Below are 14,395 nucleotides of genomic sequence, written 5' to 3' on the forward strand. Positions count from 1 at the left end.
CACGTTATAGCTTTCACTATAGTTTAGGAACAAGATCCAATTCCCCTTTCACAAAGACGTCATGAGAGCCCAGAAGAGCGATAAATGGTTTTGTATGAGTACTAGCTACTAAAAGTTAGAGTAAGGCATTTTCAGAATGGAGGTGGGAGAGTGCAGATAAAAACAAGTTAAATAGCACATGTTTTATCCAGCTTATACTGTGATTGGATTGGATATGGTGATTGCAGTGTGGGCAGAAGAAAGAAGTGGGAACTGACATTTAATTAATTCCCTTCCAAAGAGAAGAAGACAGTAATCTTCTTTAACCATAATAGGAGCTAACCTAGTGAACAGGTTTCATAACTAAGATTGGAGCAATTCAAATAGCTAGATCTATTTCTTTCTGTGGAGGCACTTAAACAGGCCCTCCCTTCTCTTGCCCTCTTAACACACAGATCATGTACCAATTCAAATATCTAGATCTGTCTCTTTCTATGAGGGCCCTTATCAGACCCTCCCTTCTCCTGCTCTTTTAACACACAGACCATGTACTCTGCTTCTTTACAAATCACGATGACTTCCCACTCTCTCAGTCCACTGAAGGAAAGAGCACTAAATCTGTGTGAAAAAGAAGTCAGAATCTACTGATATTTTAAAATTCTGAGTAATTATGTGGTTATTTATCAGTTACTACAGAAGGCAAATAAAAGTACAGAACATATTTCATATTTCAAGTCAGAACATATTTCATATTTCAAGTCTCGATTATTAAGTGAATGTGTTAAATACCCACATGTACTGTAGAAGTAAAAGAGACAATTTCTAGCTCGTGAGGAGAATTGTTTCTACTGCCTTTTCTAGTTATATGCATAATCTATCATGTAATTCCTATTCTGTGAATAAAAGGTGGACCTACACTCAGACAATTAATATTAAAATAAAGGGTGATAGAACATATTAGAGAATACAAACTTCATGACTCCAGGGAAAGAGCCAGAAGTTATTAGCTGCAAAAGCAAAAATGTTTCAGATAGAGTTCACTGACTTGTGAAAACTGGCACAAATAGCAGAACAAATGATTAGAAGAAAGAAAAGAACATAACAGGTACATAACAGACTTACTTCTGCTCTTTGGCGATTTTTTGTTTTGATTTTCTCTAGTTGCTGTTTTTCCTTTGGAGGCTTGTAGGTGCTTGGAGGAACCTAAAAAAAAAAAAGCAACAATATCCACAATATGGGATATAAAACATTCAAACTGATGCAGTCTTGCAATGACAACACTGCATTCACCTTCACTATAAATCAGCTGTAGTTATTGATAAAAAAATGTTTATTTTCTATTATTGCCCACACAGAAGCCATGGACAAATTCCAATTAGCTGGGACCACTCAAGCTTTTCAGGCCTGTCCAGTATAAGACAAGACCTGGACAAGGGACAAGAAAAAAAGAAAAATCTGAAACAAGTACAAGAAAGGCTAAAGAAATAATAAACACCATAAGCACTATGAAGGGGGAAGAGCAGTTGCTAGAAATGGAAAGGTTTTATTTGGCATCTTATAAACTTGAGCTTTGTAGCACTGACAGCCCAATAAGGCACTTTCACGAAGTTAAATGGTGAGGTTCTTTGGCACAGGGTATGGCCAAAGTTTAGTAAAGATACATATTTCACAGGTTATTAAATGGCCAGGAACTGCAGAAACTCTTTGTGCTGAAATGTTTGGAAACTGAGAAGGTTGTTGGAGAAAGCAGCAACTAAGCTTGGCTCCTGCCTGTGCTCTTCCTACACATCTGTATTTGGTCACTTACGCACTGGGCAAAACAAGCCTTTGCTTTGGTCTACTGAGACTGCCAGGATGTACTTTTGTAAAATGATATCATTGGAGATATAGCTTAAATGTTTGGAGGTAGAGGACTCAGCTTTAATCAGAAATTTGGGAAAGAATCCACATGTCAGGAAACGCTACAGATAAAGTGAAAAATGCATAGTCTGACTGTCCTATGGCTGAGCAGAAAACTAGGCAGAAAGGGGAAATGGGAGCTGCATGGTTTTCATCTCAGCTGAAGCTTCTCAGGGATTTCAGTATTTGCTTAGGCAGAATCTGGAAAAAGACTGAATGTCTCCTTCCTGTGTGGGTGAGATAGTCTACCAGCTTACAGGACATCTGCTTAAATATTTATCTTGCTAAAAATGTTCTACCTCCAATAGAGGTTTAAGAATTAATTCAAGAATTAATGGGAAAAAATCTGTAATGGGAATGGGGGCATCCCATCTGGTTTTATCGGACTATATTAAGAGCCACGCTTTGAAAAACTCATGGCACTGATGTACTTTCCATTGCCTTTGCTACCTGACATCATTATCTACAGGCAAAACAAATGCCCAGATAGAAAAGGCCAGCAATTAAATGCATGGGTGAGACTGCTCAATATCTTTGTGAGCTTTTTAAGTGAAGTAGAACTGAAAGTATTTCCCGGCAATATCTACAGTTTTTTTATTATGCTTTTATGGATGGAGAAATTAAAGCCCAAAGGATTTGCAAAGGGTTGCACAGGCAGTGAGTATCAGTTTATTTCACTCTTCCCAGTCATGTGCTTTACCTGCAAAACTGCAGTCATCTGCCAGTGTAAGCTGAAGATCTCTGCACAGAAAGTGCTTTGCTTATTCCAAGTAATTAAAGGAGAAGACTTCTCAATCAGCTGTTTCAGAAATGATCCTAGCCTTGTAATTTAGCCCGCACATACCATGGTTATGATTACCAATCAGGCAGACGGATAGACAACACAGCAATTATCCTTCCTAATAATAAACAACTTGCAGTTGTCAGAAGAAGATGAATATATCACTGTAGGCAAATTGTAAATTCCAGCAATAGTTAGACTAGAAAGGCCAAACTGTACCTACTTAATTCTTTGTATAAAAAAAGGGGGCTGATAGACACCAAGCTTGCCTTTCCCCTCTAGCCTGGGGTCAGGTTCAGCCACGGTTTCTGGATATGTTTCTAAAAGGGGTTTATTTCAGGAGCAGACAACATGGGAATTTTAAGAAAGAACAAAATGGCATGACATACTCACTGAGCTGACACCGTGCACAAAGAAGCAGAAGTACAGGCTTTCTGATGGGGCCCTGAGACAGCAGCTCTGGATAAACTCCAGACCCAACATGGGCTATTTAGTGCCTTAAAGGTGCAGAGAAGCAGATATCCAGAGAATGCCAAATGATTTCTAAGAAACTGTTCAGTTTTGTTTAGTCACTCCCAAAATATGTACCCAAGTAGAAAGTCCTTATATTAGATGAGGCAGTGTCACAATGCCAGAATATAAGCTTCAGGAAGAAGTGTGAGAGGAAAATATTGTACAGAATGATGAATAAGCGGTCTGAACTTTGGTAGTGACCAGAATTCTATTTTTTTTTTAAGTTACTGTTGTAAGCAATGCTTATTCTATAAAAAGATCTGTTTTAATACATAACAAGATCATGAAGGCAAGTATATTGTTTGTTCTATATGTTAGCATTCCTCTTAAAAACATACAACTCTCCACCACAGTGTCCAAAACTATGTACTGCTCTCACTTTCCTACATCTTTCTTGCCATCCAGTCTGCCTGTTCAGTCTCAGCTGAATGTTCACAATCTAAGATGGTGATGCTGTTAGTACTGTGGCAAATCAAAGTGAAGCTTTATTTGCTGAGATAGGCAAAGGGATGGGCACATCATATGTCACTACTGTGCTAATGGTTTTACATTCACACAACCTATTGCATTTGCAGACTTGGCCAGAATGTAATCCAAATTTTGTATAACCCTAACAACAAAAATGAATGTCAGTAAATTAATCTGCATTAAAGCAATTTTATTCTAAGAACAGCTGCGCAGCATAAAGGTACTAAAATGACAGCAATGTGACTCATTCCTATACCGATTAAGTAGTTATTAAATGCAGTTTTTCAGAGCCCAGTATTAAGTTGTTCCAATGTAAAATTCCATTAACTGTATAACACACTACCATTAAGTTGCTCTGCTGTCCTAAGATGTAAATGGTATCTAAGAGCATTCAACATATGCATTATTCAAAATCTGAAGTGCTAATGGGAGGTGGCTGACAATACTCAAAACAATGACTTCCAAGCGCACTTCCCACTGCATTTAAATATAGATGAATTTGGAGTCTTTATTAAGTTAGTCAGAGCAACTCGATCCCAAATCCTGTTTGCTTTACCCCAGCAATGTAACGTAAAACCAATTGCACGTCTCTGATTTGTACCAGTGTGACTGAACCAGAATCTTGAAAAGAAAAGCTTACCATTTCAAGGACAAAGTCAGTTCATTTGTACATGAGCAACAAGTTTAAGCAGAAGGAAGAAAATTTAGAGATTCAACATTGATACAAATAGCAAGAAATAAAATTCCACTCTCAAGAAGGAGCTGCAGAAGAATTAGTTATTTTTATAGAAATCTGACTTTCGATAATATTGAAAATGAATTCTTGTTTGTCTGTCAGAGGCTTTAGATTTTCTACGATTATTTTGAAAGAGACTATTAAATCACTTGCTGCCACTTTGTGCACAACAACACACAAATCACAGTATCTCACAAAGCATAACAAACTCACAGGGGGGCATTTTTCCGGCATTGGTATTGGCAGAGGTACAAGAATGGCTCGTGGCTTGGGAACAGTCAAATTAAATTCCTTTGGCTGAGTGACCGTTGATACTTTGACTTTGGTAGTACGATTACTCAACTTATCCTCAAGTTGTTCTATCAGTTGCTGTACTTTAGGCTGCCACCTTCAAATAAAAATAAGATTTTTAGATTTCATTTAGATTTTCCTTTTTCTTTCTATCGTACAAACTTACAATACAGCATTTGCAGTTGGTGCTTGTGTGAATTCTTTAACACTTTGCACCATTGTTAACTTCCTATAAACCCATTAATTTCTTCTTATGATATAGTTGGATTGTGTTATTTCACCTCTTGGTAGATGCTACTCCAGAAATAAAATAGCCAAAGTTTCTTCTGAATAAGCAACTGTGCTGCCAGCTTATTTTGCAGCAGGATCTGGCTAAGAAACAGCAAATTGGTTTTCAGAAGCAGAGTACATCCAGATGAAGAGACTATGGACTGACAGTCGTCTAAGTATTACTGTTGTCATCATCTGACAGAGTACGAGAAGATCAATCTCACAGCAAATGCAGGTCAAATTAAAAACAAAAACCAAAAAACAAATAGAAAGATGTACGAACCCTCAAAACAAGTTGGTGCCTGTAGGGCAGCTGAGATGATTTTGATTTGTCTGTGTTTGGATTTTTGACTGTATGACCAATCTGTAGTACTACACTTGCTAATTTCACATATTCTGTAGGGTATTACAGGGTTAATTCTAGTGATTGATACTGTAGAACTAGACACAAATTGTTTTCAGCTGGCATTGCTTGTAACAGTCCTGTCTAACAGCCTTTGCCATCATTCAAGGTAACCTCTATTGCAGTGAGGAGGAAATGCGATTGCAGCCACCCAAGTGTACCCATGTTAGCTTTAATTTATCTGTCCTGGGTGAAAACAAGAGTTAAAAAGTTGCACAAATTGCTGAGTAACTGAAATACAGGCACTCTTCCTCCTTGTGTAAATGTTCCAGCTTAGTAAAGGGTGTGGACACACCTGTCCCCTTCAAGCATTTAAACCACTAAGTGATGCTGCAACTGTGTAAATGAATAATAATTTAAAAATACTTGCTTACATACTTATCTGATTTGTTCAGAAGGGGTTTTACAACTGTCTGCTTAAACAAATCTGAGCACAAAGCTAAGCTCTTTTTCACATTCTTAATGTCATACAGATGTCAAAGTGACTTCTGAGACTGGACTCACTCCCTGAAAGAACACAAACCTGTGCAATGTTTGATCTATTCATGGGCAATAAGAAACAAACTTAGAATGGCTGTGCAAGGACTTCTCTATGAGAGAACCTTGCCGCTGGGTAACTAAAAGGGATTATTACTATGGTCTCATGAAGACAAGAAGGGTTCTCAGTGACTTCATTGGGAAAAACACTTTAAAAGCAAATTGAATTTTTATCAGAAGGTTTCTGTATTGCATTTAAACTCTTGAGGCGACCACAGGTTACTTAAGTACTGACTGCTTACCTCAGCAATGGATCGATCCAGTTCTCCTTTACATATAGTGAATCATACAGCTGACTCCATTCATCTTTTATCCACGTGTTCAAATACAAGTCATTGAAGAAGAATCTAAGAAACTAGTAACAAGTGATTTATTTTTAGTATGGTTATTAAAGGTACGAGGTACATAAAACTACAAAAAACAAACAAACAAACCAACCAACCAACCAAATGTGATTTGTTTACAGACACTGCTGAAGTACTTGGTTTTATTTTACCCTGTATTATAACTATATCTGCTTGATATTTTTATGTCCTAAGTTCTGCTAGGAAAGCTTCATGATCTTCAGCACTATTTAATGAAACATTAATAGATACTAAAATACTTTAATGGCCTAAAAAAAATGTAGTGGCTACAACATGGAAATGTTTTGATGCATCTTTAAGCTGATTCAAACGTTGTATAACAAAAGTTTTCATGAAAAATAAAGTAATTGCTACTCCCATACACTGATTTTAGTTTCATTAAACAATGGAGTTTTGAAGTCCAATATACGTGCAGCCAATTCCTGATTATTTGTAGCTGGATGAGCCATGGTGCCCCAAAATACTTCAGACCTGGCAGTGCACCTGAATTACTTTGGATCCTTTCAATTCCCTGGGAACTCTGCAGGGAGAACTGATGAGAACTACAGTAGCTGCTGTAAATGTGGTTTCATTTCCTATTGCAATACAATTAATGGGCAAATTCCCATTAAACTAGGAAGCTTCAATTTGGCACACATACATCATACTGCTCTAAGTGTTTGAGAAATAACAACATTTGAACTTCAAACAGTCTCTTGAAACCCTCTTGAAAAATGGCACTCAGATTCAGCATGTGCTATGGACATACACATTTCTAATTTGAACCTCAACTTTTTCACTCCTGGAAATGAAAGAATTACTGGTAATCATAGAATCATAGAACATCCTGTAGTGGAAGGGACCCGAGTATCACAGCGATAAGTTAATTTCAAGTTTTTGAGTATTCAGAGTGTTTACAAAAGAAGCTGCTGTGGAAATACTGCAAGTGGTGTTTTATAAACCCTCCAGTTTTCTTTCATTGACTTTCATTAGTTCAAACTCCTATTCCTTGTTCGTGTCCTCAGTATTCTTTTACAGCCTACTCCATCCTCAGAGCCTTCAATCAGTTTTCTATTATGTTGTCACATGAAACTAAGCCTCTGAATTATTGTTATCTGAGCTTTCCCTGGCTGATCTTTTCTGTCTAGGTCTTCTAAATATTTGCTTTAATAATCTTCTACAAAGTACTTGCAGCAACCTCTCCAAGGCAGATGAAACTAATAAAAGCATATATTTGGTGATTTCTGCAACTCCACTTGTGTACTCATCATTAACATTTCACACCGTGTTAGGACAAATGGATAATTCTGTTCTGGGCAGTTGCTATGATGTATTCCTATGAGGCAAAGAGAATGGTTAACTGTGTAATCAGACACACATATTGTGATGTGCATTTTAGACTTCTGTGTTTTAGTCACAATCCTCAGAGAGATGCTGTAAGGATATGCCCAAAATGAATCATGTGGGAAAAGACCTTGAATGCTGTCCTGGAACAGTTATCCAGGTAATGCAGGGAATACCAGTGATAATGCGGGGATTGCCAGACATTGGTTCTGTTTCTAGGTTGCAGTCTTGCCTTTGATAATTCACATTACAGACAGCAAATCTGGGCAGAATCAGACCCATGAAACAACAGAAAATTTTGTTCCTTAACAATAGAAACTTCCGTTTGTGAGCTGAATTACTAGGAAAAATCCCTTACATTTCTGTCTTGTCTTTGGTCACATGTGAGCAGGTGGCAACCCCAATATCATAGTTCTTTCCTTTTAGAGCAGCAAAATACAGTCTAAAGTCCTCAGATTTCTGTTCATTTGTTATCAGTATTTGTCTCCTTAGTGAAGACACCAGCCAGTCATTTGGATAACAGCATTACTCTGCTTACTCCTCTGTCCTTGATGTTCGTAGCCCAAGAGTTTAAGAACTCAATGAGCAAGATTGAGCTCATTCATTTCTTCTCTGAAAGTGGTGGAATTATGTGAGAAATTGTACCCATTTTTACTACTTTAACCTCCTTTGGCTGTAGTAATGCATTTGTACTCATGGGCTGAATTAATTCTTGCTTATGAGAATTTCAACATGTCCTACTAATATTCTCTTACTATATTTTTACCCAGTGGAATTATTTCTAGAAAGGAAATTTTAAATTGGGACATTTCCTCATTTGAAAGCATCTTCACATTCATAGTCATTTACATTCATGACACAAGCTTTTGATTCTTGAGTCAAGGAAGTAACTGCAAGAAATAGTAGATCCATTTCAGTAGATTTCGTTCTATACAGATCTACCGGAGAATGAGATTATATTGGCACACAGCTATCTATACTGCTATCTGCTGTACTAGCAAGGGCAATCAAGGACCTTCCTGTCCACTCTTCCTGTTGATTCTTTCCTTCTTATTCTTCACTCGAAGTAGAATCATGTGTAAGCTTTCCTACTAAGAAATGGACAACTCCATTTTGAGAATCCTGAGTTAAATACATGCAGAAAAGTGTCCTAGAATGGTCTCAGGTCCTTCTGCCACCGTTTGACCCAGCTTGGACTTCTGTCCTTATACCCTCAAGGAGGATGATCTTATTCTACCTCTTACTGATCTTTATCTACTGTTCCTATCTCACCGTAACAGAAATAATAATATACACTTCTTATTCAGTAATTTTACTTGCAGATCTCAGAAGTTCCTTGCAAATGACTTCAGTGCCATTGGTAACAACCAGAACAGAACAGAATGAAACATATTCTTAAATGCTACAGGGAATGCATTTTTCACAAGGCAAGTATGAAATTATAAATCTTTACTTCTAATTTTTATTTCAACGGTGTCCTTCCTCTACCATACAGACCCAAAATAGAATCACAAAAATAAAATACTAAAATGTATGAATAATTAAGCGTGAAAATAGGCTTGAGTTAGCAATGTATAACTAAGTTATTCAAGAACAGTCCTGCTGAGGTTATAAAACTGGGTTTTATCTTATCATCCTGTAAGTATACAACCACATAGAATTCTTGTATGTACTCTTAATGATATAGTATGCGATCTTATAATTTTCTATTCAAGCAGATGAATGTGTGTGAACAAGGTAGTATTATTATTCTGCCTGGAAACTACTTGAACAGGCACCAGTCATAGGGAAACTGAATTTCATTCAAATGGATTGTGTCATGCAGTGCTCTAAGAAGGTTTACTCACACCAGTAGATCTCATTCATAAACATAGTGCCTTTAATTTCATGAAAGCTACTGATTTGTGTACGGTTTATCTGCATGATTAAGAAAATTCCAGTCAGCCGGTGATATGCAGAAACATTTCTCTTTTAACTGAAACATATCTTTTCTAAGTAAATATGTGTGAATAATTATCCTCTACCTCAACTGAACAGAGGCACAACAGTCATCAGGCGATATGTACAGGTCAGCATCCTGATGGAGAATCCCAAATTGCTGACAACTTCAGGCTGTTGCTAAGGCTGTAAATCTGCTTCCGGCTGTTTATTGTCTCAGTTGCTGGGGGACCAAATGCTGCTTCTAAATCCTCTACTGCAGGTGCATTAATATAATCTAGTTTCACTTTGCAGACAAAGGACCTCTTCTAATGCAAGAAAGGAAAACCTAGGTACCATGGTGATTAGGATCTGATCAAATACTTAAGCAAACAAAGTTTCATCTACAGGAGAAAAAAAATGTGGTAGGTGCAGATCATCGCAGATGTAGCACTTCACTACCAGACAAAAATTATTCCAGACAAGAAAGGAAAAACTGTCTGAAATAAATCATCACGGTACTGACTCTGCATACATCTTGGTGAACAGAATCAACAAGAGATAACTGGAATGCAGTAGGAAGATTGTGTTGCTAGCTGAATGAGCTCAAGATGCATCCAATCAAGCGGCTTGTTTCTAAGATGTTTACTAAAGAACAGGCAGGGAGAGCATTTTAGTCAGAGTGATTTGTCTGTCTATCAGATTAAGGTAATTCTTTGTTTGCTTGTTTGTTTGTTTTCCTAACAGTTAATGAAATATATCATTTTGTTCTCTTAATGTAATTAATAAAAACAATCCATGGTAAACCCATGAAAGCAAAGTGACCAGAGTGTTCCTAAAAGCGTTATGCAGACAACTTAACCTTCTTTCTCCCTGTATAATACAAAACAGCTGTGCTCATGGAAAAGACACAGCAATCCACATGAACATTCGATGTACAGAAAAAAGAGAAACATCACCTTTTGAGTATTAATGATTAAAATTTGGCTATCCCCCAGATCTCACATGTAAATAGAAGGCTATGTTATTTGTTATTCAAACATGGTGTTTGTATGTGCTTTGCAACACCCAGATTATCACATTTAACACAAGTATGTCACGAGTAATCTAATTTTTAGCTTATTTTCCCAAGAAAGCAGGGCTTATGAGAAAGCATTGCCAACCAGTTTATCCTTCTCCCTGGCATTAAAGCACAGCTTTTAAGATAGTCAGCACTTTCAAACATTTTTAAAGAGAAGCAAAAGATATTTACACTTTTATAACTTTCATGAGAACTAGCAAACAAGTAGAGGAGAGAAACCCAAACTGATGAGTAGGGAGAAAAAGGCAGGCAGAATTTTGTTGCCATGCTTTCTATTTGGCAGCAATGCAATTGTCAGTTGTATATATTTTGTAATGATGTAATTGGTACATGCATAACTCCAAACTAGAAGCTCTGGAAAAGGGGAAAAGCATTAGAAAGGCAGTAGGATTAATCATCAAAGTGGCAGTGGGTTGCTCAGGGAAAAACAGAATACAAATTGGCATTAAGAGATTCATCGTGCATGGCAAAAACTTTATCTACTGCCTGAAGTTAAAGATGGAATGCAAGCAGATCCAAGAGTGAGCCAGAATGACAACTGTAAATCATGTGAACTGTAGATCATGGGATTATTCTACTTCCTCAGATGATAAAAAATCTGTGACTGAATATGAGGTAGTTGCTGCCTAAGTACAGAAACTCAAGATTTCAAGGATAACAGAATAATAATTTCCATTTAATTGCTGAATTTAAACTGAAAACTAATTTCTCAATTTAAATTATTCTGAAAGTTGAAATTATCTGATTAACCGATTACAATGAAGAAAACACTAATTAGTGAAGAAAAAATTGTACTTTTATTACCTTATGCATTTTTACAGTGTCTAGAGATTTCACAATTCTGCTGAAGTGCTGAAGACCAAGCTCTTCTAGTTGAAAAGTCGCCAAATAGCAAATAACTGTCAAAAGAGAAACATATTTAAAATGCAACAGGGAAGTCTGATATATCCACTACTCAGCATCCTCTAGGACTTTAATCATATATAACTCATCAATGTTGCTTTTCTAACTGGGCAATATAGTGCTTGACAGTGAGAAATTGTAAAAGGAAAGTTACAATACTCACCTTATGCTTATTATTTGCATTGTGACTATGTTATGGTTCATATAAATCAGTTATGTTCTTTTTGAGTTAGATCTAAGCTAGCATAAATTTACAGCTTTATGAAGAATTAATATACAATTTAATACAAAAATTGTAACAGTTACCCACTTACACTGAAAATGTAAAACAAGAGTAGCTATGCAAAAAGTATCCAAGATAGGGGTCCTCCTGGTACCTGCAAATATCTGCAAAGCTGGGAGATGTGCTAGTGCAGAATTTGGAATCTTCTAAGATCTTGCCTTGATTTTGCAGACATTTCATTATGTCATCCTCATTGCTAAAATAAGCAGCTCTGCCAGCCTCTAAATGCTTGTTCCCATTCTCTCCTTGCTGGCATTTCTTCTCTCAGGCAAGTACATCATACACACAGCCAAGGTGAATCAGATTGTGGATTTTAACCTGAAACAGGTTTATTATCTGTTTGCCGGATGGTGGCTAAAAGTTTGTTCTAACTCATGGGGGTGAGAATGGGAGGCCAGTGATAAGGGCATCCCATTTCTTTGGGCAGTTGTACCATCCAGTACACCAAGTATATGCATATTGTTTTCATAATCAGTGAAACTCCCTGTCAATCTGGCAATAAGGCAGGGATATCAGGAGTCAAATGGCTCCGGAGAGGCACGACTGAAAAGTTGCTGAAAGAATTAAATTGTTATAAACAGCTCTCTTGCGATGCAGCGAACATTTTCAGTATAAGAAAGGTCATTCTGGCAAAATTTAAAGGAAAAGAGACTAAACAAAAGTTCTGATAGTGGATTTTTCAACATATTCTGTTTTTAATATTTTTAGAGGATAGTTATTCCCAAACCATAGTTTACTGTACAAAACAAAAATTTTAAACATAAACATTCTAGTCTTTCATTTCCCTTTTATTTGCAAGTGCGTATTTATTTTGCGTAGATATTGCATTTTTTGTTTTCATTCTAAATTATAATTCAAGCAAACTTTTGAATTGTGGGATTCTCTGAGAAGTCCAAATCTAATTCTCTCATGGCATGTGTGCAGTTTGATACAGGAGGAATCAGTTCTTTGAGATTTCAATGGGCCTGCAAAGTTCACAAGCTCCTGTATCAGCTTTTATTTCACCATATTCACTTGCATCAATAAGACTTCACTCGCACTGCAGTATTTTAGTTGCCACCATACCAATAAATTCTAACCAATATGCTGCAACCAACTCAGTGTATCATTAGGCTTCAATCTTGTGCTTTAGCATAGCAACATATTTAAGCAGTCTTAGTAGAATATACATTTATCTCCTACAAGCTTTATTAAATTCAAATCTGCTCACACATAGCAACAGCCTTTATAAGCAGCTTTGATCATTTAAGTGTCAATGCAGCTTGGCAAAGGGAATCACAAGCCGCTTAAAAAAATATAAGCCAATGACCTTAGACTCTCAACTTGTTGATAAGGGAATATCTTCTGGGATCTCCCCTTTGTCTATGATTAATGGAGGCTTTTGAGTGGACCAGTCCTGACAATCCAATTATAGCAACACTCAGCTTAAAGGTATAATTTACGTGATCCAGACACTGAAAAACAAGGCTTTGGAGAAACGGAGACAATGAAGCATTACCATTTAGAATAAACTCAATCTTCTATGAATTTTGTCCCTGACGTTCCCTTTAGGTTGTTACTTGATTTAGACTTGCAAGTCTTTCCTGGGACTGTGACAGAAGCAGCCAGAATTAAAGTAAAAATGAAATAACCTTTAAAACATAAAATGTAGATGTGCTTCTGTTAGCTGTGTTTTAATATTTTCAATCATTTTGAATGAAATAGTCTGGACATTACAAAGTACCCCCAAAAGACTCAGAGAACCAATGCCAGTGCAATTCATTATTCCAGTTCTTTTAGGAACTTCATAACTCAGCATAAATGTGTCTGTATTAAATACATGCATAGCGTAAAAATACGTAAAAGATAACTTTTTAATACTTCTCAATGCCTGAAATAACATAGCTAACTACCTCATTCTATCAGATACAGTTGCATTATAACTGATTTTGATCTAGTAATTAGTGTAAGGTAATTGAAAATGAGCTAACATATGGAGATAAGACATAAGTCTATCTATAGTGTGATGACTGATGATGTAGAAACTAATATGGATGGAAGCAATGGCTTCTTATACTGCGAGACATGCTGTACTCCTCAACAGACAGAGCTCTATTATACAGCTTCATGTCTGAATGGCAAGGGTATTGAATTGCATAGAAAACAATAAAGAAAACAATGAGCTCTCAAGATACTTCTAATCAGTGATGTTATTTCCAGCCTGTACATTACAATTAACCTAATCTTTAGGCATACTCTACTGAGTTTTCTCAGGTAAATATCCAGCTGTTACCTGTGAGAACCCAAACTAAATAACAATTTCAGGATTTAGACATTACAACACTGGGCTATTGGAAACGATCCTGTATTTCATACTGCACTGAGCACAATGACAACACTTCAAATGCAATAATAAGACCTGAACTAATAAAATAATGTTTTTTAAAGATCTGTATTAAACATATTTGCTGTTTTGAGGAAAGCTTACCTATATAGAGATTACGCTCAGAAATCAGACAGTATCTCCCATCGCGAGCAAAAAAGGCATTGACTACTACATCCAGCAAGGATTTGTATTCTATGCATCCAGCTAGTGTTTCCAATACAAATTTATCTTCTGCCACATTAAGAGTCTATAGAGACACAAAATTGATAATGATTAATGTT

The 14,395-nt window shown here is 36.6% G+C and overlaps 1 protein-coding gene across 6 annotated transcripts in view; it reads right to left on the bottom strand.

Annotated features, from left to right (window-relative positions):
- The window catches only part of CFAP99 (cilia and flagella associated protein 99), a 43,025-nt gene that overhangs the window by 21,797 nt on the left and 6,833 nt on the right, over window positions 1-14,395 (bottom strand). For all 6 annotated transcript variants that reach the window (XR_014945534.1, XR_014945533.1, XM_032444085.2 and 3 more), the window contains exons 3-7: window positions 14,217-14,361; window positions 11,368-11,462; window positions 6,120-6,232; window positions 4,590-4,764; window positions 1,102-1,182 (exon numbers count right to left, since the gene is read on the bottom strand). Coding sequence is in view for 4 of the 6 variants with exons in the window: in XM_032444085.2 (XP_032299976.1) it covers window positions 1,102-1,182; window positions 4,590-4,764; window positions 6,120-6,232; window positions 11,368-11,462; window positions 14,217-14,361 (609 nt within the window). In the remaining 2 variants the exon portion in view is untranslated. The remainder of the gene's footprint in view (window positions 1-1,101; window positions 1,183-4,589; window positions 4,765-6,119; window positions 6,233-11,367; window positions 11,463-14,216; window positions 14,362-14,395) is intronic.

The sequence above is a fragment of the Coturnix japonica genome, chromosome 4 (genome assembly GCF_054131305.1).
Source record: "Coturnix japonica strain WE chromosome 4, WE-NBRP24, whole genome shotgun sequence".
Taxonomy (NCBI): domain Eukaryota; kingdom Metazoa; phylum Chordata; class Aves; order Galliformes; family Phasianidae; genus Coturnix; species Coturnix japonica.